The 27300-nt window shown below is 48.6% G+C and overlaps 11 protein-coding genes across 11 annotated transcripts; 4 read left to right on the top strand and 7 right to left on the bottom strand.

Moving 5' to 3' along the window:
- Window positions 1-973: 973 nt before the first annotated feature.
- On the bottom strand, window positions 974-1834 carry FTJAE_12638 (uncharacterized protein; the record flags this gene model as incomplete). Its single annotated transcript, XM_037345705.1, has 1 exon — window positions 974-1834. The coding sequence occupies one exon, from the start codon at window positions 1832-1834 to the stop codon at window positions 974-976; it is 861 nt and encodes a 286-aa protein (XP_037200329.1).
- A 1028-nt stretch (window positions 1835-2862) lies between these two features.
- Window positions 2863-4130, bottom strand: FTJAE_12637 (uncharacterized protein; the record flags this gene model as incomplete). The annotated part of the gene is made up of 2 exons (XM_037345704.1): window positions 2863-3008; window positions 3173-4130. The coding sequence occupies 2 exons, from the start codon at window positions 4128-4130 to the stop codon at window positions 2863-2865; spliced, it is 1104 nt and encodes a 367-aa protein (XP_037200328.1).
- A 3524-nt stretch (window positions 4131-7654) lies between these two features.
- On the top strand, window positions 7655-9623 carry FTJAE_12636 (Na(+) H(+) antiporter; the record flags this gene model as incomplete). The annotated part of the gene is made up of 6 exons (XM_037345703.1): window positions 7655-7703; window positions 7751-7858; window positions 7910-8016; window positions 8065-8386; window positions 8435-8684; window positions 8738-9623. 6 exons carry the CDS (start codon window positions 7655-7657, stop codon window positions 9621-9623), a joined length of 1722 nt encoding a protein of 573 aa, XP_037200327.1.
- Window positions 9624-10274: 651 nt separating this feature from the next.
- FTJAE_12635 (major facilitator superfamily transporter) lies at window positions 10275-11981 on the bottom strand (the record flags this gene model as incomplete). The annotated part of the gene is made up of 5 exons (XM_037345702.1): window positions 10275-11073; window positions 11124-11296; window positions 11344-11509; window positions 11561-11703; window positions 11754-11981. 5 exons carry the CDS (start codon window positions 11979-11981, stop codon window positions 10275-10277), a joined length of 1509 nt encoding a protein of 502 aa, XP_037200326.1.
- A 556-nt stretch (window positions 11982-12537) lies between these two features.
- Window positions 12538-14704, bottom strand: FTJAE_12634 (laccase-like multicopper oxidase; the record flags this gene model as incomplete). The annotated part of the gene is made up of 6 exons (XM_037345701.1): window positions 12538-12897; window positions 12945-12995; window positions 13049-13875; window positions 13925-14058; window positions 14106-14269; window positions 14321-14704. The coding sequence occupies 6 exons, from the start codon at window positions 14702-14704 to the stop codon at window positions 12538-12540; spliced, it is 1920 nt and encodes a 639-aa protein (XP_037200325.1).
- A 1087-nt stretch (window positions 14705-15791) lies between these two features.
- On the bottom strand, window positions 15792-17081 carry FTJAE_12633 (uncharacterized protein; the record flags this gene model as incomplete). The annotated part of the gene is made up of 1 exon (XM_037345700.1): window positions 15792-17081. The coding sequence occupies one exon, from the start codon at window positions 17079-17081 to the stop codon at window positions 15792-15794; it is 1290 nt and encodes a 429-aa protein (XP_037200324.1).
- Window positions 17082-17525: 444 nt separating this feature from the next.
- FTJAE_12632 (dimeric dihydrodiol dehydrogenase) lies at window positions 17526-18750 on the bottom strand (the record flags this gene model as incomplete). The annotated part of the gene is made up of 3 exons (XM_037345699.1): window positions 17526-18235; window positions 18283-18654; window positions 18702-18750. The coding sequence occupies 3 exons, from the start codon at window positions 18748-18750 to the stop codon at window positions 17526-17528; spliced, it is 1131 nt and encodes a 376-aa protein (XP_037200323.1).
- A 523-nt stretch (window positions 18751-19273) lies between these two features.
- Window positions 19274-20603, top strand: FTJAE_12631 (uncharacterized protein; the record flags this gene model as incomplete). Its single annotated transcript, XM_037345698.1, has 5 exons — window positions 19274-19574; window positions 19621-19727; window positions 19777-19930; window positions 19981-20213; window positions 20262-20603. The coding sequence occupies 5 exons, from the start codon at window positions 19274-19276 to the stop codon at window positions 20601-20603; spliced, it is 1137 nt and encodes a 378-aa protein (XP_037200322.1).
- A 2665-nt stretch (window positions 20604-23268) lies between these two features.
- FTJAE_12630 (carboxypeptidase 2) lies at window positions 23269-24931 on the top strand (the record flags this gene model as incomplete). Its single annotated transcript, XM_037345697.1, has 2 exons — window positions 23269-23494; window positions 23541-24931. The coding sequence occupies 2 exons, from the start codon at window positions 23269-23271 to the stop codon at window positions 24929-24931; spliced, it is 1617 nt and encodes a 538-aa protein (XP_037200321.1).
- A 232-nt stretch (window positions 24932-25163) lies between these two features.
- On the bottom strand, window positions 25164-25595 carry FTJAE_12629 (uncharacterized protein; the record flags this gene model as incomplete). The annotated part of the gene is made up of 1 exon (XM_037345695.1): window positions 25164-25595. One exon carries the CDS (start codon window positions 25593-25595, stop codon window positions 25164-25166), a length of 432 nt encoding a protein of 143 aa, XP_037200320.1.
- Window positions 25596-26414: 819 nt separating this feature from the next.
- FTJAE_12628 (uncharacterized protein) lies at window positions 26415-27300 on the top strand (the record flags this gene model as incomplete). The annotated part of the gene is made up of 2 exons (XM_037345694.1): window positions 26415-27109; window positions 27155-27300. Coding segments are annotated over 2 exons (841 nt in total), but the record flags the coding sequence as incomplete, so codon positions are not given.

Here is a 27300-nt window from a genome sequence, read left to right as displayed (position 1 = left end):
TGATCGTGGGGCTGAGGAGCTGAGGAATGAGGGGTATGGTATATCTTAGATTATGAGGATTACCTATATATGTTTTGAAGATATTCACTCTAGTGTTAGGACTCTGCGCTTAAAACATGCTTTGTCACTTGAGGAACCCGACAGACTTCTTTCCTTCCATGCGCCGATGCTATAAGGTGGGATTACCGCCATGGTTTCCCTCATTGGAAGTTGACGTCGCGAGAAGCCACAGGCAGTTAGTCTCGTGAAAACCGCTCAAGGAACAATACGACAAGGTGATGCCACATATGTTATTGGCAAAGATGAAGTCAAATAAGCTTTAATACACGTGATGGTGGCCCCAGAGATTAATGCCTTTCACGCATGGGATACGAGAAGAAAAAGGGGTAGCAAAGGGAGTGGCCTACAATCGGCAAAACTACGGATCGCGACAATATGGACCACAATTTCGTTTTCAAGAGCAAAAGTCAATAAACAACATGTGTGCGGTTGATAGAGTCTGAAACTGAAACCCTGAAGCATTGTTAACTTTCCTTTGTCATAATCTTGATGCTAACGACTGTTCATAACACTTGCGAAGTCCATTGAGGCCCCTAGCTATGGTGTCTTTGCTAAGGCTTTTGGTACTCCATTCATGACTGGCTCACTTCACCAATAATATCTTTTTTACTTGGTACTAAAGACCTTGTGGGGGAAATGTTTATGAATAGCTAGATCAGTTCTCATAATTGGATCATTGGTTCAACTTCTTCCTTGTTCCGTCCTAAGAAATAGAAAAGACAATCCTGGCTTTCGTGATGATGCCAGATACCGGGATTTGGAACGCCTTGGGCGCATCTGTTGCCAAGCAAAATGGAAACGCAATTCGAAGGATTACAATGAGTAGTCACTCCCCCAAGTCACGCCCTGTCTCGGGAGACATCAAATCGAATGCCGTCTCCGGCCGATCAAGGTACCATGCTACAAGACAGGTCTAGTCCAGATCAAGTCTCATGACAGTGTCAGAATTCGAGGGGTGCATCTGAGACTGCTTAGAGACTCTGGCGTCCCACGGAATATAAAGGTCATTCCAGAAACTCATATTATCGTTCAAATCGCTCGCCATGACCTCTTCTTTGGTACCAGCCCAGATACCATACCAGCTTCCGTACATCTCCATCGTGACAGTGCCGGACATTCTGAGCATCTTGAGCCACGGATCGCTGGGCAGCTTGATCCTTGAGCTCACCGACCAGCCAGGTGCGACCTCGGTGAGGAACCTGGAAAAGACTGGTCGGTAGCCGCTGGCATCATCCCGAGAGCCCTCGCCAAATGTAACACCGGGCGTGTCTGTATGGAAGTTGAAGTAGCCGAGGTCAAAGGCGTCGCTGCTAAGGGGAGAAAACTCATTCCAGAAGGTGATGGGGCCGGTGCCGTTGTTGGTGATGGTGACTTCGATGGTGAGGGGATCAGAATCGACTTGCTCCATGGACACGTCGACGTTCTTCACGGCCGCCCAGACCTTCGGGCGGAGGTACTTCTTGCGCTTAGTGCAGATCTCGCGATCGGGGCCCTCACCAGTGACGGGGACGAGATTTATGGCCCGCTCGCGTTGCAAGGCGATGTCCTGCTTGTTCCTGGGGTGAGGGACAAAGTCCTCGTCATGAGGACCGTTAAAAACACGATGACTGGCCAGCTGGGTCGCGTTGAGGGTAGCTTGGCCAGTGGCATGAGGGGCAGCAGATGTGCCAGATATGATAGAGGTGGTAAGAGATGGTGTAGGGAGGATGGGAGAGGCGGAGGCAAGACAACCGACAAGGCCAAGGGCCAAGATAGGTTTGTTGAGGGAAAACATCTTGAATGGTGGGTTTGGGTGTCAAGTTATGCCTGAACTGCTTATTACGTTCTTAAGATGGAGGAGAATGGTGATTTGTTGAGTAAAGGATGAAATTACTTTCTTCTCAAACCTGGGGTACGGCGCGGTATTTATAAGAATTTCTGCGTTGATTTAGGAGTCCTCGTGGGTTTCTGTCGATGACAATTAGTTTAGAATTACTGTTTTGCGAAAAACCATATTTTGGTCGCAGGTATGGGCGAACCCTCAGGGCGCAAGCCTATTCGTGGAAATTGGTGGTAACTTTATGTTGAACTTAGGGGAAACTGTGGTTGCCAATCATTTACAGCTGTCAAGAATTTGTCCTTTTCCACATGGTACTGAGTTTGCAATCTTGCTGATGTTGCGTTCGCGCAAGATGGTACAAGGGCGGAAATAGACAAGCTTTCCTTCAAATGATCTCAATGAACCATCTGAGTAGGCCTTGGTCATCGTGAAAGCTTCTGNNGTGTTTGCAGCCTAAAGCTTAAACTTATAGGCCGCAGTCCTCCCAAAGCATCTGAGTAGGCCATTCTCCCTAGACATTCATCCACTCAAATCTTTAGTATTTTTACACTAATACATTCGCTCTATAGCCATTCCCTGACATTTATTGTACAGCCTGGCTCTTTTCTAGTTTCCATTCATGAAAGCATAAGCCACAATATGAGAAAAAGAAAAGTCTCATTATCCACCACCAGTAGTCAGTTCAAGGCTACACATTCCTGCTTTCAGAGGTTAACTCTTCTTGAGGTGGCGTACTTCAACTATTTATAGTTCACTCTCTCAACCTTGTCATCTTGCGCCCCTCCACCAGCTAACTAGAGATCCCGATTGCGGCTCTTCGTCGCTATAATCCAAAATCATCGATGCCGTAAGGAATTTCTAGACAGTTGCAATACCATCCACAATTAGCCCCATACGAGAAACGGTTAGATAGCTTCTAATGATCTTTGCATTTGTCTCGACAATCCTCTTGCACTAAGCGTGGAGATACTGTCTTAGTGGTTTTAGATGCCATTATTGCCCAACTTTGCGTAGCCTACGTCGCTCTGGGTTCCTCGGCGCGTATCGATGTCTAAGTTGTGGGNNTTCCAGCAGAGAGAACCTAGTGTCTGGAGAACAGAAAATGGTGCAGGCGTGGTCGCGAATTGTTCTGTATCAGAAAGCGAGGCACCTGTTGATCTTGTATCCTCGGATGACTCAGTTGTAAGCGGACCCTATTTGGGGGACTTAGCAGCAGCTGTCGAGTCCGTTGAAGAATAGTGAGTCTCGTTTCCGGCCTTCTATACTCTGACGATTTAGTGGTTGACTGTCCACTAGTATAGCTCTCTTTAGACTTCGCTTTATCCTTTGAAGTTGTAGACTCAGTTTCCTGTGCTCTTGAAGTTCCCTCCGTCTCAACTCCAACATCGGTCCTGACAAGTGAAGAATCATCGCCGTAGATAGGCTGAGGACCCGCACTGATTTCAGGCTCCCCATGTCTCGGGGCGGAATGATTCGGCTCCGAGGAGAAATAATGCTGCTTAGGAAAGCGTAGTAAGAGCTTATTGCACGATGACCAAGTGAGGCCCAGGATGTCCCAGATGTTGTTGCAGGAAAAACTCAGATCGCTATTCATAACTTCAGGTGCAGTTGCTGACCAGAAGCCATTCCACAGTCCAGTCATACTGATTTCGATATCACCGCCATTCTTTACCATCTGATGGAAGACATGGCTGGGGTTGTTCAGGACAATATCTGCCTCCAAAGCCTCGCCAGGGGCGATGATGGAAAGCTCAGGTGCAGTTTCTGGCCTGTACCCTTCTGGCGGGGGTGCGATCCCCGCAGCATTGGGCTGCTGACCAGGGGCGTTGATCTTGAAGTACCCATAGTCAAAGGCATACTGGCTAAGCGGGGAGTACCTCGTCCAAAAGGTGATTGGGTAGGCATCGTTGTTGTTGATCCTAACCTTGACGGTGAGAGGATTTGAAGAGACAAGACTAAGGGTGACTTGAGCGTTCTGAGAAGCTCTGCAGAGTTTGCCATCAGCCTGCCAGCCGCAAGGCTCTTGCCTTATGACAGGGCCGATGAGTGCTTTGGCAACGTTTTCTTCCTCTGGAGTAGGCCATTTACCGTAGTAGTAAGGAGGCTTGGGTATGCCGGCGGGGCAGAGCCAGGGTTGGTGATGGGCTTGGGGAAGCTGGATACAGGGGTGCGCGCAGCCAGAGTTTTTGGCAGCGACGTACCCCAGGAACCCGAGGATGAGTATGACATCAGAGATAAGGTAGGAGTACATCTTCAAGCAGTGTGGACTAGGATGTTTAGGTGGGGAAGAATATGGGGAAAGGAAATGATGACGGGAAGAGTACTTGATCAAAACGTGATTCTGAGCTCCATTCCTGGGGACAGGAGGGGGGAAGCGAGATCTTAAGTAGGTGTGAATGTCGCACTGGTATCACACACGCTTCAAAAGGAAGGAGGGTTTGTAGTGGCAAATTCAAGGTTTCGTTACGCGTCTGTCAGAACTAGGGGAGCAAGTTGTCGCCATCGGGTTGGTACAGCTGTATAGAATACAAGGTGCTCGAGTCTCCAAAGTCAATTTGATAGGACTCCAGGATGTGATATCTGGTTATCGGTCAACCGTAACGACGGCGAGAGTCTTCGTGTCTATAATACTGATCAAGATATCCCGTACGCCTGGTGAGTAGACATGTATTGACCGTGATCATGATACAACTGTTCGGCGGAGGGAAAGGCTTCTGTATACATGGCTTACGCCCCCGCATCTATGGAACGAGATTATTCACCATAGTACATCTTCACAAGCTTCTCACTATGCCACCTCGTTGGCCAAATCGCCGTTGTTAAGATCTCGGCTACGCAATATCAAGTTTAGGGTTAATGCCCTATCCGCCAGGTTGTGACTTTGCCCTCCTCGCTGGCTTGTATCCCCTAGTCTTTGCAGCCAGAATAACCCCAGGCCTCCGGCCTACTCATCCAACAGGGAAATAAGGTTGTTGGGAGTTGAAGATGTGGCTTGATGGGTTTGCTACAAGACACATAAAGAGATATGTGGCATTACGCGATTGGCGCTCAATTTACATGTGCCAATGAAAGAATCCTGGAGATCTAATAACTTTATTTAGCCTTATGGAATAGATGAGAAGGCTGACGTGATGGCAAAGAGGACGCGCGCCACTTTAACGTTTCCCACGCGTGGTAAGTTCATTGGCCGGACACCGAACGCACCATCGCCATGAATCGCAAAAACCCATATCAAGATCACATGCCAAACCTTCCAAGGGCTCCTCAGGGTTCTATATGCACAGTTCACTGTCAAGTCTTTCAAGGAAATCCGTGACCAATCAACTGTATCTGCTAATAATCACCTGCTTTCGCTGGCAGAATACAATAGACGAAAGGATACGTGCGAATTTTCACTTCTAGCTCTCGTCAATTTACTCCTGCAAGGTTTATTGTACTCACGTGCAATTTGACAGCTTTTTCGACAGGAGGCCCTCTCATATTGCCAACTTCGCTCTTCAGGATGCTGAGAGAACCGCTGGAATACTCAACTAGTCGTGATTATGGTGGAGCGAGTCGCACTTCAATTCTCTATTGACAACCTTGAAGCGGAACGGGTTAATACGTGTGTTTACCAGCAGAGAACAATCTTTATCCAGGTAATTTTATGCCCCTCTGGATCGCTCAGTGAATTAGCAAGACAGATAGCTTCAAGTAGCATGGTAAAGATATGATATTTTAACCATGATACCTCGTAATGGCATGTTCACCAAGATGGTCTCACATCAGATAAGGCTATCTGACAATATTATCGATTAGATAAAACGCCGAAGTCTTGGCAAGATTATCGATAAAGGCGTCGCAGCGGAATAACAGCGGAGCGACCATTCCTCTTATTAGCTGCTTATCCTTCCCTCACCAACTTGGTCATGTCTATCATCCCGCGCCTCGCGGATATGTTTACACGATGATCCAACTCGCGCTGGGCGGAGCGGAATTGCCGATCAGCGACATCCCGCCTCCGAGCCCGCCATCAGTGCAGCCATGTTTGGTGATCACATCTGCAGTTTCACAATCGGGACTGACGATTACTCTGGTCGGCTTGATGAACATTTTGAATAACCTGTCTGGCCTCTCGAATTATGTGAACACGATATCCTCGTGATCAGCGAGTTTGGGAATGGCAATGGTGGATTCATCCATTCTTTGATGGAGCTTTGATGTCATTTACCCTAAATATCTTGTCTTGCAAATTCTGAGTCACTGATCATCAGGAAGACAGAGACAGATTACCTGATTCCATCATCAAAGGAATTCCGTTATCTTGCCAGTATCAAGGACGTATCTGGAATTCTATCAATAGCATTCCAAGTAGGCAACAACACAGCCGGCTATCTGTATCACCGTCTTCAATCCTCGTAAGCTTCACCTTGGTTGGTATCACCATCCTCTAGTCCAACAACTCGTGCAACAAAGCCCGACCGCTCCCCAGCGTCCGATAAAACACGACACATAATCACCAGCCGGTCTCCCCGTCTCCCGACTTTCTCATCCATCACCTGTTCTGCTTGGCGGCACCACATAACCCACTTTAATTAAGCATAACGCGAGCATGCTTAACAAATAACCTTAAACGCCAAGTAGCCGCCAAGCGCCAAGCGCCAATCTCAACACTCCGCCAACCTCGAGCCAAGAAAGCCGCCCCCCTTTGTAATATCTTGGCCAGGTGACTTGGCCACTCACTCATATGGCGATGATTCACTCTGGCCGAATCATTTCTCTACAGCCAAGTGCACCGAATACAGCCAAGCTCTTGGGTGCACTTGGCCACCGTTTGGGGCTTACGACTGTGAAGCGGCCTGTGTCTCCCCATCCCTCGCTGTCTTTTCTTTTGCCCTGCCGATCTTATTTCTCTGTTTCTTTTTTTAATCTTGATTGTTGTGAGAAATGCTGAGGCTGATTAAAAACATTACGCGTTAGAAGAGACGATCGAATCGTCGTAAGCGTTCAGCCTCGAGATTAGCGCGAGCTTTCGTAAACGCCATGATAATCCCACTCAGCTCGGTATCGTCATCGGGATCAGAAATCCCGCAGCTTGCACTCTCGGAGCGGAAAAAGCGCCTGACACAATGGCAGGTGGCGTGTATTCCTTCCCTCACCTTCTTCCGCGGCGGTAGTGGAGCACTTGAGCACCTGTTCTCAGTCTTGGCTTACAACCTCCTTCGATATTCCTGTTTTTAGCTTCCGCCCTGGGTAGCTTTGACCTGCTTGAATCACCCACGCAGATCTCATGTTTTAGTACTGTCTCTCATCATCTCCCCTTGTCTTCTGCCGTCAATAAATCTTGGCTTCTGTTTAGAAAAAGCGTCTGAGGCATTTTCCCTCCCCCAGCTTCCCAGCTTTAAACTTGATAACTCGCTTTTATCTCCCCCGCGTTCCTCTTTGTACAAAAGGCTTTCTGCGCCCTGCATACTGTGTCCCAAACGCCACTATTGTAGAACTTCTTCCTTCTGATCTTGACCTGACTCTGAGCTACCTTTTTCTTTTTTTCTTTTGCGTCTTATGTTCTGTTGGTGAAGAACCTACTCGCTGTTGCAGAGTTTTCGTACTCGAAGGGCTTGTTGACTTTTTTCTCTGGATAGTGTCTGGTACACATCCTCCCCAAAGCCTCTCTGTCATCAAGCCTACAGCACCATCACCAATATCTCAGCAAACAAACCGGCAGACCTCAAGACTATATACTTCAGAATCCCAAACATTTAGTTACGTGATTCTGCATACATCCTTGACGCCAAAATGCCAGTCCTCAACCTCAGTGAGCTCAACATCGTGTTGGGAGTCTTGGGTCAGTACGATTCCCTCCTGGGCATTTCTTGGTGGTGATTTGCCCAGATCTTGGCGAGCCTTGGCGTTCTGACAGAGTTTTCACAGGTGGCTTCATGGCGTTATACGGTATCATTTCTGTGAAGATTAAGCAGTCATGGTACCTTGGAGAAGCTCGTAAGTTATATTGGTCATTCGGTGCTGATGGCTACTGATGGTGTTGTGTAGTACCTGCTATGGTGTTTGGCATCATTCTTGGGCCCGTGTCAGCCAAGTTTCTCGATAGTGAGAGATGGGGCTCGGCAGAGCCAGGCCAGACTGAGGACATTGCTCTGGTAAGTGACACCGAAACTGCTATGATGCTCTGTGACTGACCTCTATAGGGCCTGATGCGAGTTGTCATTGGTGTTCAGCTCGTCATCGCTGGCTACTCGCTACCGGCAAAGTACAACGTGACTCGCTGGAAAGAGTTGCTCATGTGCTTGCTGCCAATCATGACCCTCATGTGGCTACTGACAACAGGCTGCATTCTCGCTACCGTCCCCAAGCTTAGTCTTCTTGCTGCACTGGCCCTCGCATCATGCGTTACATGCACTGACCCGGTGCTTTCGCAAGCTGTTGCGAAGGGTCCTTTTGCGGACAAGTATGTTCCTCGACATCTTCGAGAGATCATCTCGTCTGAAGCTGGAGCCAACGATGGATTCGGTATGTTTATTGCGCTGTGATGATTAATCGAGTTACTGATGGCTATAGGCTTCCCGTTCCTCATGCTTGCTGTTTACTTGATGCGACATGCATACGAGCATCCTGAGCAAAGTGGTGCTGAAGCCGCGCATCTTGCTGTACGCGCTAGTGAGGAGGTTGGTCGTCTAGGTGGAGGCATTGGTGAAGCCATGAAGAACTGGGTCGTCGAGACTTGGCTCTACTACGTCGCCATGGGTATCGCCTACGGTGCAGTTGTCGGTTTCACGTCATGCAAGGCCATCAAGTACGCGATGCGTCGGTAAGTGTCCATGACTGCATGCACAATTGATAAGCGATGCTAACAATTGGCAGAGGATGGGTCGATGAAGAATCTTACCTCCTCTTCCCCGCAGCCCTCGGCCTCTTCATCATCGGCACGACCGGCGCCATCGGTACAAACGATCTCGTCGCCTGCACCGTCGCGGGCAACATGCTCAACTGGGACGGCGAATTCCTCGCCGAGACGCATCGCCGCCACGACGAAGTCAACCACTGCATCGACGTGCTCCTCAACTTTGGCGGTTTCATGTTTATCGGCATTGTTCTTCCCTGGGAGTCATTCCACGACCCCGACGGCACTGGCGTTACGGTGCCCAGACTTATCGCTCTTGGCTTCATGGTCCTTGCGTTTCGTCGCATCCCGGCAATTCTGCTACTGTACAAGGCCATGCCTGCTGTTGTCAGGGATTACAAGGAGGCGCTTTTCATGGGTTATTTCGGGCCTATTGGTGTCGGTGCCGTTTTCTACCTTGAGCACATGAAGCACTTGTTTCCTCATCCCGAAGACGCAGACCAAGAAGAGCGCGATCTTCTCGCCGCTCTCGGCCCAGTCATCTACTTTCTCGTCTTCTTCTCCATCGTCGTGCACGGGCTTTCGATCCCTCTTCTAGACTTTGTCTACCGCAAGAGAGGCGTTGAGCCCATCCAAGACGACGCCATTTCCATCCGCCGCAAGTCATTCACCTCAGCGACGCCCGTCAACGCGATCGCCGCTGATGAAGACAACTTTATCGCGTTCAACCGCTTCAGCAGGCCTGTCGACGAGAACGGGATACTGCCTGGTGAGATCCCACCTGCTGTTCTGGCGAGGAATGAGTTTGCTGTGTTTTCGGGGGATCATTCGTCCGAGGATGATGAGAGGGAGAGGGAGGAGCAGGAGAAGAGACGACAGAGACGGACGATTCAATACATGGTATAGAATTAGTGTAGCATCATAGATTTGTGTGTAGCGTTGCATTTAGAATCAAGCGTGGAGTTGGTGTTTTACCCGTCGTTGCCGCGCATCGTGATCTGTTGTTTCACCCCGAGTCGCGTCTCTTAAATGTTTCTTCGCGCGAATGGTGCCAAGTCTGACGTCACGGAGAGAGTGAGATAAGATAAGTGTTAATCTTTTACGGTGCGCTTGTAGGGTAGTCAACTTCAAATCGAGATGTCAGTCCTTGCACTTACTGGTTTCGTCGCTCAGCAATTCATTTCGTATAAGGATGCAAGAGCATTCCCTGCCTGCTGATATTCTGTTTATTAAGAAAGTTCGAGTCGAAAAACGCCTGGTATCGGATCCTGGCGCAAAGCCACCCAAGAATTTATATGGTAAACACGTTATCACCAAACTATCTCAAGCCCCTCACATGCACATAAGAGAACAGAGGAGCAGAATTTAGCAGCACATCTAGTAACTCCAAGCAGTACTTCGATCAAGGATAATACTGAACTTTGCGCTATATACCTAAATAAATTCATCCACGGATTCATTGCCTTAGATGAATATCGACATTACTTGTGCATGATGCATAACCATCAGCTTCCACGCGTTGACTTGCATAACGTGCATAATATACACAACTCCTTGTCAATAAACATAAAAGTTCGTAACCTCAGGATGATCCCTCCTCGTCTTCTTGTTCAAATGCTTCAAATGGAACCTCAACCCCCACGCAATAACAACAACACCAAGCGAAAATGCAATACTCGAAACCCAAGCAGTCGTGTATCGCGGCTCATCAGAAGGAGGCCACAGATAAGCCGTGTAAACATGCGCCAGATTCCCAAAGGTATTACAAATCGCAAGAGACACGGCTTTCTTCTCGCTTGTCTGCCCGACTGTTGCGCTAATCCACGCAAGGATGATGTTATTGATACCAAAGCTGAAACCGACGAAGAGGTAGATGCTGAACATCCGAGCTGCTATGTTCAACGTTGAGACAGCGATGATGAATCCGACGATGACGATGCATTTGCAGATGGTGATGTGTAGCGTGCGTTCATTCCAGCGCCCCGATGTCCACGCCATAGCGATCCCGATCCCAGCGGCGAGGAGATACGGTGGGCATGTCAGGACTAAAGCGATGGTGTTGCTGTCCGTGAGAGTCCTCATGACGGTTGGGAGGAAATTCTGGAAGCCGACCGATGAGAGGTGAAGATTGTACATAAGACACAGTGCCCATGTTCGCCAATCAGAGGCAGATTCTTTGAGGCCGATCCACACACTCGTCTTTTCACGAACATCTGTTGTATCGGTATAGATGCGGTTATACGCAAGCTGTCGTTGCTCTTCCGAGAGCCAGCGGGTGGTGAGGGGATGGTCTGGGAGGAAGATGAATGCTAAGATGGCGGTGAGGATTGATAAGGCGCCTTGGATGATAAAGAGCCTGCGGTGATATGGTGAGCGCTGCGAAGGGGTCTTGAATGAGCTACGTACCATTGCCAACCAGCCAGACCATGCTTTTGGTCAAGGCCAGCAAAGACTCCAGCGGCGATGAGGCCCGCAAAGGAACTAGCTATCATGTTCCCTGTATAGAAGATAGCCAGTCTGACAGCAAGTTCCTTGCGGGTGTAGAACATGCTTAGAATGAATAAAGCTCCAGGATAAAACTACTAGAGGTTAGACGTGATTCCTGAATTTAGAAGGCAATACTCACTGGTGCTTCAGTTACTCCAAGGATGAAGCGAAGCGCAACCATGCTTCCGTAACTGTTCGCCAAGAAAGTCACTAGACTGACGACAGACCAAGCGAGACAGAATCCAGCCATGTACCAAGAGGGCTTGACTCTGTTGATGAGCATGTTGCTTGGGACTTGGCCGGCACTGGATGCGTTAGCTACTGGTCCCTCTGAAATCGAAGGCGAATGAACTTACATGTATCCGACAAACAGAATCGAAACGCAAGTATTATACTGCGTCCCAACAAGACCAAGATCCTCTTCCAGGCTGTTAAGCCGCGCATTGACCAGGGCGTTGCGATCGAGGTAATTGAATAGGTACATGAACCATAACATAGGCTAAAACACCAGTCAGAACAAACGAATAATCATTGGATTTGGATGCTCACGAGAATGTATTTATCCAATTTCTTAACGAGCGCAATCTCTCTCGGGTCCGTTTTCGCATGGGCTCCAAACTCATCTACCTTGTCCATCTTGGGAAACTTTGAAAATATGGCGTCATCGTTTGGTCTCGACTCAACGTTGTCAAGCGCCCGTTCAATATGCTCGTTGCGCGCTGCATCATCAGGTTTATGGTCATGACCACCTGGACTTTGAGCAATTGATGTCGCCATCTTCATCAGAAGCTTCGAATCAAAAGTTATAAAGAGTTTCTGTAAATATTTCGAGTCAAAGACAGAAGCAGACGCCAGTTTTTATGCAAACCGCTCCCACGCCAAGACTCCCCCACGGGGTAACGAGATGCGGGGGATCAGCGTAGTTTAAAAGAACAAGGTTGGCTAATGACGATAGTAACGCTCTATGTGACGATTATGATTGGTGGTTTTGGGATTAGAGTGGTAGGAGCTTGTGCGGAAAAGCAGATAGAGTAGGAGATCTGCCGGTGGAATTGCCAGAAACCGGTATGGCGCCGTGGCGGAAAAGCACCAGCGTCTTGGGAGGTTTTTGGCGAGCGAATCAGGGACAGTTTCTCTGGGTTGGAGGTGAGAGGTTCATCTGTCGTGGATGACGTGGACTGAGATCAGTCTTCTGCCCGTGTTTCTGGGCATGCTATTGATTGCCTGTTCGGGGTTCCTGACCCTGTTTACGAATGTAGTCCCATGACATCTTGTAGATTCGCTAAGCTGTCTAGTACACAGACCTGCCAAGTATACTGCTGTCTACCCACCACTAAATACCAGAGTCACCCTCAAAGAAATCCTTCTCCCCATCCATCCACGTCTCCCAAACCTTACAAACTCTCTCCGCCTCAATCATGTTGGGCGAGCCAATAGGAAACAACTTATTCGCATCTCCCTGTCTCTCCAAGACCTGCATAGCCAACCCTTCAGAGGCATGGCGCGCAATGTGACAGTGCATCAGCCAGATACCTGGGTTATCAGCCTTGAAGGCAATAACCGCGAAGCCGTTGGCGGGGAGTAGGACGACATCACGTCTTGGCGGATTGTCAAGCTTCAAGTTCAGCTTGCTTGGGTCGTAGGGATGTTCCTCTTGTTGCAGAAGAGCGAAGTCATGGCCATGAAGGTGGATCTAATACGAGTTAGGTGGAGATCAAGTGGCATGGGTTGGGTACTTACTGGATGAGCACCGGGAACACTGGCACCGTCTATGGTGAGAACGAAGTAGACCTATCACAGTTAGTCATGTTACCTGAAGACACTTGAAAGTATTTGGCACATACCCATTCTTTCTCGGTATAGTCCTCAGGAATCACCACCCACTTCGGCGGGTAAGTATCCCTCGGTTCATCCAGATGAAACATAACAGGGTCAGAGTAGTTAATCTGCAGTGGTCTAAACCTCTGACCAGGCCTTTGAAGACCAAAAGTAGCGACGGGGTACTCGTCTTTGAACTCAGGTGTTGTCTTGGCGTTTCGATCAAAAGTAACATTGAACCTCTCACCGTTCTGAGCATTGGCCGCTGGGCCGATATACCACGGAATCTTGGGTCTCAGCGACGTATACGTCTCATCAGAACAAGCCTTGCTGATGTTGACCCAAGGCTGAGAAGATGGAAGAGCTTTGTCAGAGTGATTATAGCGCAGTATGCCGGTCTTTTCATAACCGTCTCCTCCTGGAGCTATACCACAAGTATCAGCGACCCACGTCCTTATCCAGAAGTTTCCATCTTCTGGGATCTCATTGATATCACCGCCCAGAGGATTAGCTTCAACGATGACGTTGTATCTTTGACCGATACCTATCAACACAGACGTGTTGAAGTACGGCTCAATGGGGACGAAATCTGAAGTGACGATCTGAAGCCAGTGGTTATCAATGGAGAAGACGAGTGTTGAGTCAAAGGAAGTATTGATCAGACGGAGCAGGTATCTCTTGGGGCGAGTTGGCTTGTCGGTTGGAGTCTTGTTGAAGTATAACTCATAGTTGTCAGGGATAGGGAGAGTTGGAGTGTAGCCGTAGTGGGAGACGTTGCCTGCGCCGTTGAGAAGAATGGTCTTGTTGGAGAATAGGGAGCCTGGGAAGAGTAGCCTGAATGCGCTCTCGTGAGCTACATGCTTGGTCAGTAGGTGTCTAGAACACGGGTTTGGAGTACGTACACCAATCTGTCATGAGCAGAGGCCTCTTGGTCGCATCATAAGGGGCAGATTGAGGGCCATGAATTGTCTGGGTCATTAGCGGAATCTCCCTTGGGTGGGTTGTGAAGGGCTTACGATCGGGCCTTGAAGACCATCTGCATATTGTACAGAGTAGTGGCTGTGATACCAAGATGTTCCGTACTGCGTCGTATTGAAGATATAGCTGAAGCTATCACCTGGCGCAATAGGACACTGAGTAATGCCATTGACACCGTCCATATCCATGGTCTGGTTCTGACGGATGCCGTGCCAGTGAATACTTGTGCCATTCCTCTTCATACTGTTGATGACGGTGATATTGAACGTCTGCACCATAGTCAGTCAAAGTGGCTATCGTTGCAGTCAAGGTGTACTCACATCTCCCCAACAAGCCTCAAGCCAAGGCCCAGGATACTCCCCATTAAACAACTTCGCCTCCGTAAAGTTCTGCCCATCAGCATTATACCAACTCTCCGTAATATTAAGTGTGTAATGCCTCATGATCCCCTTTGGCGCAAATTTCTCATAGTTAGTATGAATGTTGAACTCTCGCCCATCAGGATGTCTCAGCCAACACTCTCTATTCTCTGGGATTGAACATTGCACGAAACCGGTCATTTCGGGGTACTCGCAGAGGAATTCATGATCACCTGGCGGGGGATGAAAGATGGGAAAGCCAGGGCTGGGATCTTCAATGTGAGTGTGAGGATGGTTGGGGCGGAGGGGATGTTGGTAGGAGGTGGATGGGGATGTGGGCCACATTGTTAGCCATGCGACTATACTGACGCAGGCGTGCCATACTCGCTCGATGAGAGCCATTTTGAGAATGCTTTTTTTTTGGTGGTTTGGGGTCGAGGGTTCTGTGCTTTGTGAGACGGGATTTAAATAAGAACGTCTCGTCGTTCGTCACGCGGTCATCTCAATCTTGTTATCGGAGAATATGCAAGCTTATGATGGCAATCACATACATAAGTTCCTGCCACAGTCAACAAATCCAATCATGTTCCCATTTTCAAGCAACGCTGCGATACGAGTTCCAGCTGGTCAAGGATCACGGTCTTGGCACTGGAATGTTTCAGCCCTAGGACTTATAATCTCACCCAACGACCCAATCCGAATCTTTCTACAGATGACTAACACGATTAGACTTCGTCATGTCTCACCGCAGCTCACAATCACAACGCCTTCATTGCAGAAATTCACCCCGTGATTACGCCAACGGTCGTACAAGTTGGTAATGAATTATGTGAGACCAATCAACCGCCCAGAGGCGTTGCTTGGGCACAGTCAGGGTTGGAGTAGACCAATTGGAAAAGGGCGGATGTTGGTCCAATCACTCCGTTGCTTACGGCTGAGGAACTGAGGCTGAGCATGACGAATACGAGGTGTCACGGGTTGAGATAGGCTATCCAGGAAACAAGTATTCGCTGAGTTCCCGTCAATACCCGAGCGCGGTATAGGCTTGATAACAAAATCTTTCAGTAATGAGCGTGGGAGGGTTGTGGTTCTGTGGTTGATATCCGAGTAGGCTTACTCAGGTTGGTGAGATGCTGCGACCCGGCGTCCGAGGGCTCTTACGTGAGAATGGCGGTCTCACGTCTGTATCGCGATCGAACGGTTTCAGCCTAGTCATCAATATCTGAGATTAGCGCATGAACGTTATCTTCCGAACGGTCGCATGCACTGACGTCAAAGGAGAAACGTCACACGGTAATATATCGGCTATGCCGGACGTCGCAGTCGTTATCAAGATGAAAATCATTTCAATTATTGTACAAAAGCAAGATTTATCTAGAGTTCCTTTATCGTCACTTCGCTGACTGTCTCTGGCACCTTCAAGAACGGATATTCAATACCACTTGAGCGCATTTGCCCATACCAGGTCCCACATCCTCGGGACATCCCCTCCGGCCTCCACGGCCTCAGCCCACTTGACGATATGCTTCAAAACGGCGACATCATCGCAAAACTGCACTGCAAAGTCAAAGTCCCTGAGCAGTTGTGTCTTTTTATGAATGTCCATCCATCGCGGGTCAAGTCGTTCCATTTCTTCCAAGAAGACCTCTCGCATGCGTGTGGTTTCGTACTGGTGTAAATGCTTGTAGTATAGTTCTGACATTTCGCCGTTCGCGTCATGGCGGTATCGCCTGCGGTCGGGTTCGCTCCATCGGGGTTGTTCGAAGAGGAATTGGGGGATGCCGCAAGCTTTCCAAAGGGGGACTATTGAGACACACTCCCAGTCGACGATACCAGTGATATTGCCTCTATCGTCGACAAGAACGTTGTTCCCGTGTAAATCGTCATGGTAAAGAACAGTGGTCTCTGCTTCAGCGTGACATGGAAAAATGCACCGGATCAGACGTAGCAATCTCTCGGCGATGCCAAACGTTCGAGCAGCATCATCAATCTCTTTAACCGCAGCGCAATCGAGGTCGCCCTTTCCACACCACTTTGCCATGGTCGCTGTCGCATCCATCTTAGTCGCCTCGAGCCGTGCAGCAAACCACTCGCTGCTGTTCCGAAAGGGCCCTCGCTTAATGTCGGATTTGTTGATGAGACCGTAGAAAAAGCACGTCGACACAATCGGGCCGGGCCCCGGTAGTTCGCTTCCGTATACGGGCGGGTAAATGTTTCCAATGCACGAGAACCTCTGGCGAAAAAGCGACGCTATGAAAGACGCAATCTGTCGGACTGTTTCGGTCTTCTGAAGCAGGGTTAGATGCCGCCATGTATCCTGCATCCGCGCGCCTGGAAGCTTGCTCATCAAGATCCATTCGTAAGTAACAGGCGAATCGCGCGACGCATCGTAATGAATGACTTTGGGGATCGGAAGGTCTGTGATCGTGGAGACCCATTCGATGGTCGCGACTTCGCTCATGGTCTTGTTCTGCGGATCGACGGGGAGCGCCACTCGCAGCAACAGCGGGGCCTGATCGTTGACTTGCACTTCGTAGAGTTTGTTGAAGCAGCCTTCGGCAAAGTGTTTAATGTGGACGTTGTCGGTATGGAAAAGCGCTTGGATCGTCATTCTCATCTTGTCAAGATCGGGCTGGAAGTCCCATCGCGGGGTGAAGCCGAGATTGCAGTCTTCCAAGTAAACGTCGGCGAGAAGTGAGGCTCCGGATCCTGAGGTCGGCATCGTCGCGCGCAAGAGCACAAGCAAGAGTTCAATTGAGTTGAAGATCAAGTTTCGCTGGCGTTTTCAAAAACGAGGCGGTGATGGAGGAGGGGAAAATGAGGCATGGAAGGAATCATGGACGAGATAATGCATTTTCGATGGGCAGTTGCTTTCGGCGGGTGACTCAGTGTAGACCGACTGTAGGTATGTTTGCGACAGTGCATCGCGTCTGCATCTGTTTGAACAAACAGATTCAATCATTGTCGGTTTGTCACCGCCGAAGCCAAAACTCTGATGTACTGAGGTTGTTTGTTCACTTTGTGGTCGCGTGAGTCAATGAATGAAGAAAATCAGCCCTCGCGTATTTGGGCGTTTTACAATTGGCTGCAACTCTATTTGTCTCAACGGTGAGTGACTACATGCCGATCGCATTGATTGTCCCAACTTTTAAGTCGCGATGCATCCCTAATTCTCATCCTGGGGATACTCCAGCCCATTCGCAGCTCTAATCTCATCCATCAACTCCATCAAACGAATAGTCTCATCCAACGGAACAACATCGTTCTCCGTCTTCCCCGCCGCGATATCCTGCGCCACAGCATCAGCTTCCCAGTAGAATCCCAACGTTCCCTCGTGGCGCTCCACGTTGAAAACGCGCGTGGTTCGGGTATCGGCTGCAGGAGGTCCCGGGCGCTCTCCCTCAGTGACGCGGAATCCACCGGGGACACTGACTGCGGGACCAAACAATGTGATACTTCCGTTGGTACCTTGAATGTAGCCGAATTCATCAGGGCCTCGATAACGGAAGCTTGAGGTGCAGATTCCTGTTTTGACACCTCCATTGGCGGAGGGGTATTCGAGAATGACCGTGTTCGCAGCGTCAATACCACCAACAATGTCAAGAGATGACAGGACCTTTGTCGGTTTCGGATGATATTTTCCAACTTTCCAATCACCAAGAATGATCGAAGCAAACGTTAGTGTGTAAAATCCAATGTCAAGCAGAGCACCGCCTCCAAGCGCGGGGTCTTTGAGACGATGATTGTCGGGCAGGCTGCTAAGATCAAACTTGTTTCCAAAGTCAATGGAAAGTCGCTGCACTTCACCGATTGACTTCTTGACAATGATCTCTTCATGTAACGCCTCAAACAAGGAACAAAACCTCACCCAGGCAGCTAACAAACATTAGCATGCAGTTAATTAAACGCGGGGCTGAACAAACCCTCCATGACAAAAACGCCTTTCTTCCTCGCCGCATCAACAATATCCTTTGCTTCCTTCGCATTAATCGTAAAAGGCTTCTCGCACAAAATATGTTTACCCGCTGCGATAGCATCAAGGCAGTTCTTCCTGTGCAGTGAGTGCGGCGTTCCAATGTATACAATATCCACGTTTGGATCATCGTAGACACCCTGATAGTCCGCGTAGACTTGGGGCTTGGGCTTATCCGGCGCTTTCTCCCAGAGCTTCTCCACGAAGGAAGTGCCTTTCTCGATGGAAGAGGACCCGATGGCTGTGATGGTGTGTGTTGCTTTGGCGTCGGGTCGGGTGGTGAGGAGGTCGCGGAGAAACATTGACGAGACCCATCCCGTGCCTGGATGAACGGTTAGCTTGAGAGAGTGAAGTGGATGCGAATCGTACCTAGGATGCCCCATCGCAGGTGAGGTAGAGAGTCTGCTGAGCTGGCCATCTTGAAAGATGATACGAAAGTTGCTTCGTGTACTCAGAGTCTCAGTGAGTGATCAATTTAAAGTCGTTGTCCCGGACCCGCAAATACTGCTTTATTCGGGATAGTGGTCACCGAAGCACGGCAGTCGGGTGTTCAAAACCTTGGGATGATCAACAGTTTAATCGCTTTTATGCATTAACTCATCCGATCTCGGACTTTAATAGCCTGCTGACCGTTTAACACCGACTATCTGAAGGCTCCAACGATTTTATGCTTCTCTTTGGTTTCTCGCGGAGTAGCGGATCTATCACCGATACTCCCCGAAGAGCGGGGTTGTGTCGTGATACCATCTCCGATCCACCAAGGATAAAATCAATGCGGGGACAAGCGATCAATGACGCTATAGCCGGGTGAATAAGAAGATGCGGTAAAAAGGGGAATTTGATTTGTAAGTCAACGTTAGATAAAAGGTCCCAGCGATCGATCAGATAAAAGAAGTCTCTTGAATCTCGTAAAGTGAAATTAGTGTAAGCAGCCTCTAATCATGGCACCTATCAAAGTTGGTGTCGTAGGCTACGGCAACTCAGCCAAGAGCTTCCACTTGCCATTCATCACTTCTATCCCAGACTACGAAGTCATTGCTATTCTCCAGAGAAAAGAAGCACCCGCTGATCCATCATCCGCTGAGAAGGGCTCGCACTGCACCGTTGATTTTCCTGGCATCAGACATCATCGCACAGCCGAGGAGTTCTTCGCCGACAAAGATATTCAGTTTGTAGTTGTTGCTACGCAGCATGATACACACGCATCTTTTGCAGAGCAGGCGCTCAACGCGGGAAAACATGGTGAGTGGCCTTTTTGAGCATTGGGTTGAAACTAACGTGAGATTAGTGATTGTGGACAAGCCTTTTGCTGTCTCGGCTGAAGAGGCCGATAGAGTGATCAAACTGGGTGAAGAGAAGGGCCTCATTCTTACTTGCTTCCAGAACCGACGATGGGTACGCTTCAAGTTCAGTTCTTCCAAATCGAATTCTAATCCTGTGATAGGACGCAGACTTCCAGACCCTTCGCCACCTCATTAACAAAGGTGCACTAGGCGATGTCAAAGAAGCTGAGCTGCACTATGACTTTGAGTCACCACCGTGGCTGTCCAAAATGGGAGCCAAGTACACTCCGGGCTCTGGGATGGCCTTTGGTCTCGGTAAGTCTCCTGTCACAATTTGCTTCGATCCTTTAGCTTACAGATTCTAGGTACGCACAGCATCGACCAGGCGCTTGTTCTCTTTGGCCGCCCCAAGTCAGTGACGGGGTTCTTCCGCGTGCAACGTGGCGCCGAGAGTGAAGTTGAAGACTCTTTCACTATTATTTTACAGTATGACGGTGCGCAGAAGGATCTGCTCGTTACAGTTAAAACAGCTGTGACGACGCCGATGGCACAGCAATTGAAGCAGCTCGTTCGCGGAACAAAGGGATCATTCATAAAGGTAAGAATTAATCAGTTTCATCAACATATTTTACTGACGTTTTATTAGTTTCAAAAGCATAGCTTTTGCGCGACAGAGGACGGTATCGCTGCTGGTCACAAGCCACTTGATGAAGGCTTTGGCGTTGAGTCCGATGAACTGCGGGGTATTCTCACGACTTACGAGGAGTTCGATAGTCACGTTCAGAAGTATGACCCAGAGATCAAGAAGTATACTGGCCGATATCCAAGTTTTGCAGGTCGATGGATGGGATTGTATGAGAATGTCGCTGATGCAATTAATGGCAAGGCGGAGCTGGAAGTGAAGCCAACGCAATCACGCGATGGTTTGAGGATCATTGAGCTCGCGAGGGAGTCACACCAAAAAGGCGCCACAGTTCCTTGGTCATAGACGAATGAACAGTGTTTACTCGAGTCAACAAAAAGAACATGGTTTAGTCACATCATTCGACTGGTGATGGAGAGTCGGTCGGCGAAAGTGCAAAAAGAGAGGATAATAGCGGGATTTAACCGCCTAAGTTGGACGAACAGGGAATCGAACCCTGGACCACTCCCAGATCTGTTCAGAAGACTGAATCATGCTAAGGGAGTATTATACCACTAAACCATTCGCCCTGAATGGGATTTGTTGAAGCCTGTCACCCGAATTGCAGCTCAGGTTCGCATTACCGACCTGTAGGATGTTCGCCTGTTGACCAGTTCGCAATCATTCATGTTGTGTTCCCGGGGCACTTCAAGCTGTTGGTTGAATCGTGTGCGAAGCTAAAAAAAAATTGCTGCGGGCGAATGAATGGCGATTGAGCAGACTTGTGGTCACTGGTCACTGTGAACAAGCTTTGATCATGATGGTGCGAAACTCTGAGTTTGCATCAATCAATGCCAGTCATTCCATAGCATGCATATCACGGGCGAAAGAGGCACATGAGGCGCTCTGCTATCTGAATCACTGTAGTCAATCGCATTGCACCTGAGTCACAGCGATCAGCATCAGGCGCGAGCTTTCAGTGGGTCCAGCGCTATCGCTCCCAGCACAGAACCACGCCACCAAAACCAAACGTCGGCAAGTTTCGCGACAACAACAAATTATTATTCTGGCAAAAGATAAATACAATCATCAATGCAAAAAGATCAAAAAACATCGACAACGGCAGGATTCGAACCTACGCGTGCGAACACAATGCCTTTGATGTCTCGGGGAAGATAGCAGGGCATCGCCTTAACCACTCGGCCACGTTGTCTGAGCTTTCTGATTATGTCAGACGCTTTCATTTTTTGCCCTATGTACTACGTTTGCTTTCAGGTCAATTCCGCTCTAACTTCTCTTTTCACGACATTGCCTTTCTAAACACGAGTTTAGTCAGTTCTTCTATTTCTTTCAACACTCATTTCCCCAGAGAACTATCCCGATTGTCCTGGATTCGTGTTAACCTGAACTTCTTAGCCATGACTCAGGTACCGAGATAGTCAGCCTTGGTTTTCTTCATCACACAGCAATTCACTAGCTAATTCTTGGTTGGTGGTAGACAGCATGGGCCTATCCTGTTACTTTGCAAATTTTCTTTTGTGTTGCATTTATTGCATAATGATCTTCGATTAACAGCTCATCCACAGCCTCAAGCAGCAGTTGGTGGTCGCTCAACAGTCAGGCACTCACTCACATGATAAGATTTACCTTCAGTTGAGAAGTTGTCTGAGCTTGATACAGTCAATGTATTCCTCTTCATAATGCGGTCGATGTCTACATAGTCAAGACAGTATAACGATTCTGTCTCAGCTCCCCATTCTAAAACCTTGTCCTCTTACCCTCAGCATCCTTCCTTATCAGAAGCATCTTTATTTGCCAGTAATTATACTATCGCTTGTAACCATTACCATCGCCACTCTGGCTGCTGCTTCGCCTGTAACAGCATGGTACGGTAGGTAGTCCTTCGTCCTTTCACGTCCAACTAACTAAACTCCTCCAGTGACATTTTACGACAACACAAACTTCTGCAAAGTCGACGACGAAACAGAGTACCAGATTCTCGAAGGTAACCAATTCGACTGCAACACCTTTGGCGCCAGCATGGACGGTGTAGACTGCGTCCACTTCGTCGAGGGTGGACGGGACAGAAAAGGCTACAAGAGTTTGTCCAAAGGTCAATCGGCAAAGCCAAAGCTAAACACAAACTCCTATTGCACATTTTATCCCGCTGTAGACTGCAGAGAGCTCAGTATCAGTAAGAATCCTGGACAGTGTGGATCTATACTGGAAGATCAGAACCCGGACTATATTAGGTCTTTCAGATGCGTGAGTTAATTAACTATCTTATATTGACTAGATTTACTAACGATATTATTAAAGCAAAACAGCGAGTAATGCGTAATTGGGGTTGTGTTGACGCTAGGTTATCTTAAATTATATAATTGTTTTCTCAGTATTTTGTCATTGCTGATCGGCTTGCAAAGGAGAGTCGCCAATTTGCCACACTTAATAGGAGAGGCAACTAGGTTTATCATTATACAGTAGCATATATGAATACTTACAATAAATGCTAAATATCAAAGTAGAGAAGAAACAAGAACTTCTCATCACCATGTGTTAGAAGTCTACTATCCGAACTCACATCTCTTGGTAAATGACCCAGCTGTAGAGAATACCCTACAACCTCCGCATTTTCCCCACTACAGCCCCAGCCCCCGAACTTTCTCTTCTCCATATCTTATCTTATCACCCCCGGCAAATACTTGAAGGGCCGAGCAATAGCCCACGCATAAACCTGCTTTCCACAGACCGGCAAACAATTTCTCATCCACCAAGCCTTGGCAGATCCATTCCCCGCTGTTGATTGCAACATAGTCGGAGCTAAATGAGCCAATTCTCATAGCTACCTACTATAAACGGTTTAAGCTTATCATCGGCTAACTTTGCTACTGATAAGCTATGCGGATCGGCGGGGAAGTTTGCTCCCCCATGTATGATGATCGTCACGGACTAGGAAGGTTGTTTAAAAGATGAAATGCCCGCATGATCGGGTTCCAATGTCTTTTCTTTGTTCTGTAGGTTCACTGGAAAAATGACGCTTCGCGCTGCTTTCGTTGGCCTTTTTTGCGCTGGCTTGGCCACTGCAGTTCGGTATAACGATAATCAGGTTGCTCTTACGAAAGACAGTGAAGAAGCGGCCGAGAACTTTCCTGAGGTCAAGCAGATTGATCTTCAGTCGCCTGCTTTTCTTGAACCTAAGAGTATCCCCGCTGGCTTCGACAACGGCACAAGCGGGCCAACAAGCGACGCTACTCTCAGTATGTTGTCAACGTGTCTTCGACATCCATGGACTAACATCCCTAGACTACTTCCTCGAGAGTCTTGCATCGCGCAATGACTGGTTGACGTACAATAACCCGTCCTTCAAATCCGATGAAGGACGCTCAATCCCTTATGTATACCTCTCAACGTCGTCGCAGCCTGAGATCAAGGCCAATTCATCTTCATCCCAGAAGCTCCGCGTCTACCTTCAAGGTGGCGTCCATGGGAATGAACCCGGCGGCGACCAAGCTCTTCTCGCGCTGCTCGGCAAATTTGACGCCAACTCAACATGGACAGCGTCAATCCTCGAGAAAATGGACATCATGATCCTGCCCCGCTACAACCCCGATGGCGTCGCTTACTTCCAGCGTTTCCTGGCAACAGGATACGATCCCAATAGAGATCACATTCGTTTCGCAAGTCAGCAAACTCGTGAGGTCAAGGCGCTGATTATTGACTTTGCTCCTCATGTCATGGTAGACGCGCATGAATACAGCGCCAATCGCGCTTATGGCCTCAAAGATCAGTGGGCGCAAGCAGTGGATGGTCAATTTGATCCAATGAAGAATCTGAACATTCACAAGGATATTCGAGAGTACTCCGAGGAGGTTTTCGTGCCTAGAATCGCTGGGGCGATGGATAAGCTGAATCTCCGCTGGAGTCCTTATATCACTGGAAACGCTAGGGAGGAGCCTCTGGTGTTTACTCAGCTTGATACCCAGGCTCGAGCTGGCGATGTGTCATTGGCGCTGACGCAAGTGATGGTCTTCCTCACTGAAACCAGAGGTATCGGTCTTGGAAGCCAGCACTTCCAGCGACGCGTTGCTTCAGGATTGACCATGATCGAAGCCATCGTCCAAACAGCCGCCGACAAAGCTGAAGAGGTATACGAAGTCGTCGAAGGTGCCCGCCAGAAGTTTATTGATGGCGTAGACGAAGTGGTCGTTACAGATTCCTTCCAGCCCACCAACCGCACCTGGGACTTCATCGACCTCCCAACCGGCAAACTCGTCGAAATCCCCGTGCAATTCCTCAGCTCTACACCTGTAAAATCCAACCTCACCCGTTCTCGCCCCGAAGCCTACATCTTCCCACAAGCATGGAAAGAAGCCGCTGATCGTCTTCGCCTCAATGGTGTCGCCGTGGAGAATATTCGCTCTGAGTTCCGCGGTGAGGTTGAGGCTTATAATGTTACGAGCATTGAGTTAGCCAGCACTGTTTATCAGGGCACTGTGTTGAACAAGGTCACTCCTGAGATTAAGGGGAAGGAGATTACCATGCCGGCGGGGAGCTTTTGGGTTCCAACGAGGCAGGCTGCTGCGGGGTATGCGTTTACTGTCCTCGAGCCTGAGAATATTGATTCGTATGCTACGTTCAACATCCTGCCGGTCAATGTCGGGGATGAGTACCCTGTGTATAGAGTCTTGAGTTAATTTGCACTATGTCGCTAGATAGAGAATCTGTAATTGGAAATACTCACGTCTAAACTCATTTCACATGCACAAACGTTGCTTACATTGATATTCCATAAGTTTATTGAACCTCGAGTTTCTTGTATCAAAATTCGAGTACCTACCTATTCAATTACCAAAATACTGAAAATCCACTTTAAGACTTCTCAATTCAGATCACCCTCCCAATTCCTCACTGCCAAAAGTCTGAGGTCTACTCTCTAGGCGACTCGGCGATTGTATCAAACAACGGCCCGACAGGCCTCTCATAGCACGCCTGGCTCATCTGACTTGCCTGGATAGCCCTAGCCATCGAATTAACATTCAGAGTCCCAAGCTGCTCAGCAATTCGTGACAAAGAACCCTCGGCCAGCCTTCTCTGCTGCTTCAAGTAAAAGGCCAGATCATGCTCCAGTCTCTTGAGGTGCCCCCAAGACTCACGAAGCTTACAAAGCTGAGCCCGACGCTCTTCGCCTTGGATGCCTGATTCGAGACGATCAAGAACGTCAAGAGCGAGATTAGAATACTTTTCATCCTGAAGTTTGAGTCGTTCTTTGAGGCGTTTGATGAGCTTTTCAAGAGCCTCCCAGATTTGACCGAACTCGGAAGGTTCGGGGAGAGAGGTAAAGCGGACACCGGAAGACATAGTTTCTAAGAGTGATTGTTCCTGGTGGGTTGACAGTTCTGATGAAAGAAGACCTGTTGGAGTTAGTATGACGAGTGGTTGGAACTTACCTTTTTGACACCTGAGTCCTAAAGCGCTATAGGAAAAAATGTCCATCATCCAGGGATACCGTATGGTTTTATAGCTAACACGTTTTGCCTGAGTAGAAGAACTACTAATTGGTTGGTCACCCAAAACCCACTGCGTGTCATGAGTTCCAGTGGAACAGGACTACTGAACATGTAAATGCCTGACACTTCTTGAACACCAATCTTTGTCGAACGGGATCTCACAGTCAGCAGAAGTGAAAAATAGGTCATAGTGCCTCTGATTTGCAGATGAAAGAAAGTATTACTAGAATGTTCATTGTTCAGCGCTTTCTATTCGTCCAATGGAAGATAAGGCTCTGATACAAACCTGGTCACAAATGAACAATCTAGATGAGTTGATAGATAATGACCCCGAAGGTCATCGTATGGCTCAATCAGGATGTGTATTCATCTTTAGACTTAGCATCATTCAAGTAATTAATTGGTTAATAACAATGTTATTCATGGTGAATTGTTTGTAAGACGCCCCAAGATAGCCGCTATCCCCAAATCGGAAATCGCCGGATCGGCGGTTACTCGATCCGTATTGGGGCATGAAATCTGACAAAAACCGCGCCGTGAACGCGTGAGATCAAGATAATTCCCTTTTCAACACAACAAGGCTGCTGCCTAAGCTAAAGCTGGACCTAAAAATACTCAAACTGGCCTGCATTCCCACTATCTCTTGGTACTTCATCTCATTCTCGCGACCATGGGCAATCCTCCGTCGCCAAAGCCTTATCGGGATGACCCTGATGCTGTGTCGCTACACACGACTGCGGGGGAACCCTCATACGCTCACGTAGAGGACGACGTTCTCAACGGCGATGAAGCGCCACCGCCTGCATACCATGATACGCCGATTATGGGTTTAAGCACTCCAGCGATGGCTCCCATCAGCAGCACCGAGATTGAAGAAGAACTTCTCCAAACAGGCGTCACCCAGCCCGAGTCTCACATCGCCTTCACCTCCAACCGCATCGGTCAAAAGCGCACTGGTATCGGCAACGAAGTGAACGCCGTACGCGATCCCCGCTCCGATGCGGATCCAGCATTTCTCGAGAAATGGGTCAGAACCATGGCAAGGTTTCCTCCTTCGCCGTATATCAACATTACGGGCACTCATAAGGAAACCAAGCGCGATAGCGATGGCAAGAGCAAGCGTGAGGAAGTCACTGATTTTAGGATCATGGTGAATTTGCAGAATTATCTTTATCCCAATTTCATCGTAAATCCTCTTGGCAACTCGACGCTCAAGACTGTTGAGAGTGGCGAGAAGACATATCGCGGCACGGTCTTGAAGAAACGTCAGGACGGCGTGAAAGGCGATATCGAAGTTGGCCATGCGAAGCCAACCCTGAAAGAATGGTGTCACCGTTACTGTGCGAAAGCAGCTGGCACCAAAGTGTATGTTACACCTCTTGGCTTGAGTTCCTTTCTAATGAGTTCCAGGTTCCGTTTGACTAGAACAGTCACCGGCATGGATGAGACCGTCTTCCGCAATAACTTGACAAATTATGTCCGAAGCTCCAACTACAAAGGAAACCTCACCATCGAATTCCCGGTCGCCGACCGAGCAGTCGACATCTACTCGTCCA

Source organism: Fusarium tjaetaba (assembly GCF_013396195.1).
Source record: "Fusarium tjaetaba strain NRRL 66243 chromosome Unknown NRRL66243_c0000349, whole genome shotgun sequence".
Taxonomy (NCBI): domain Eukaryota; kingdom Fungi; phylum Ascomycota; class Sordariomycetes; order Hypocreales; family Nectriaceae; genus Fusarium; species Fusarium tjaetaba.
The sequence above is the reverse complement of the archived record's forward strand: the minus strand, read 5'-3'. Positions and strand labels throughout refer to the sequence as shown.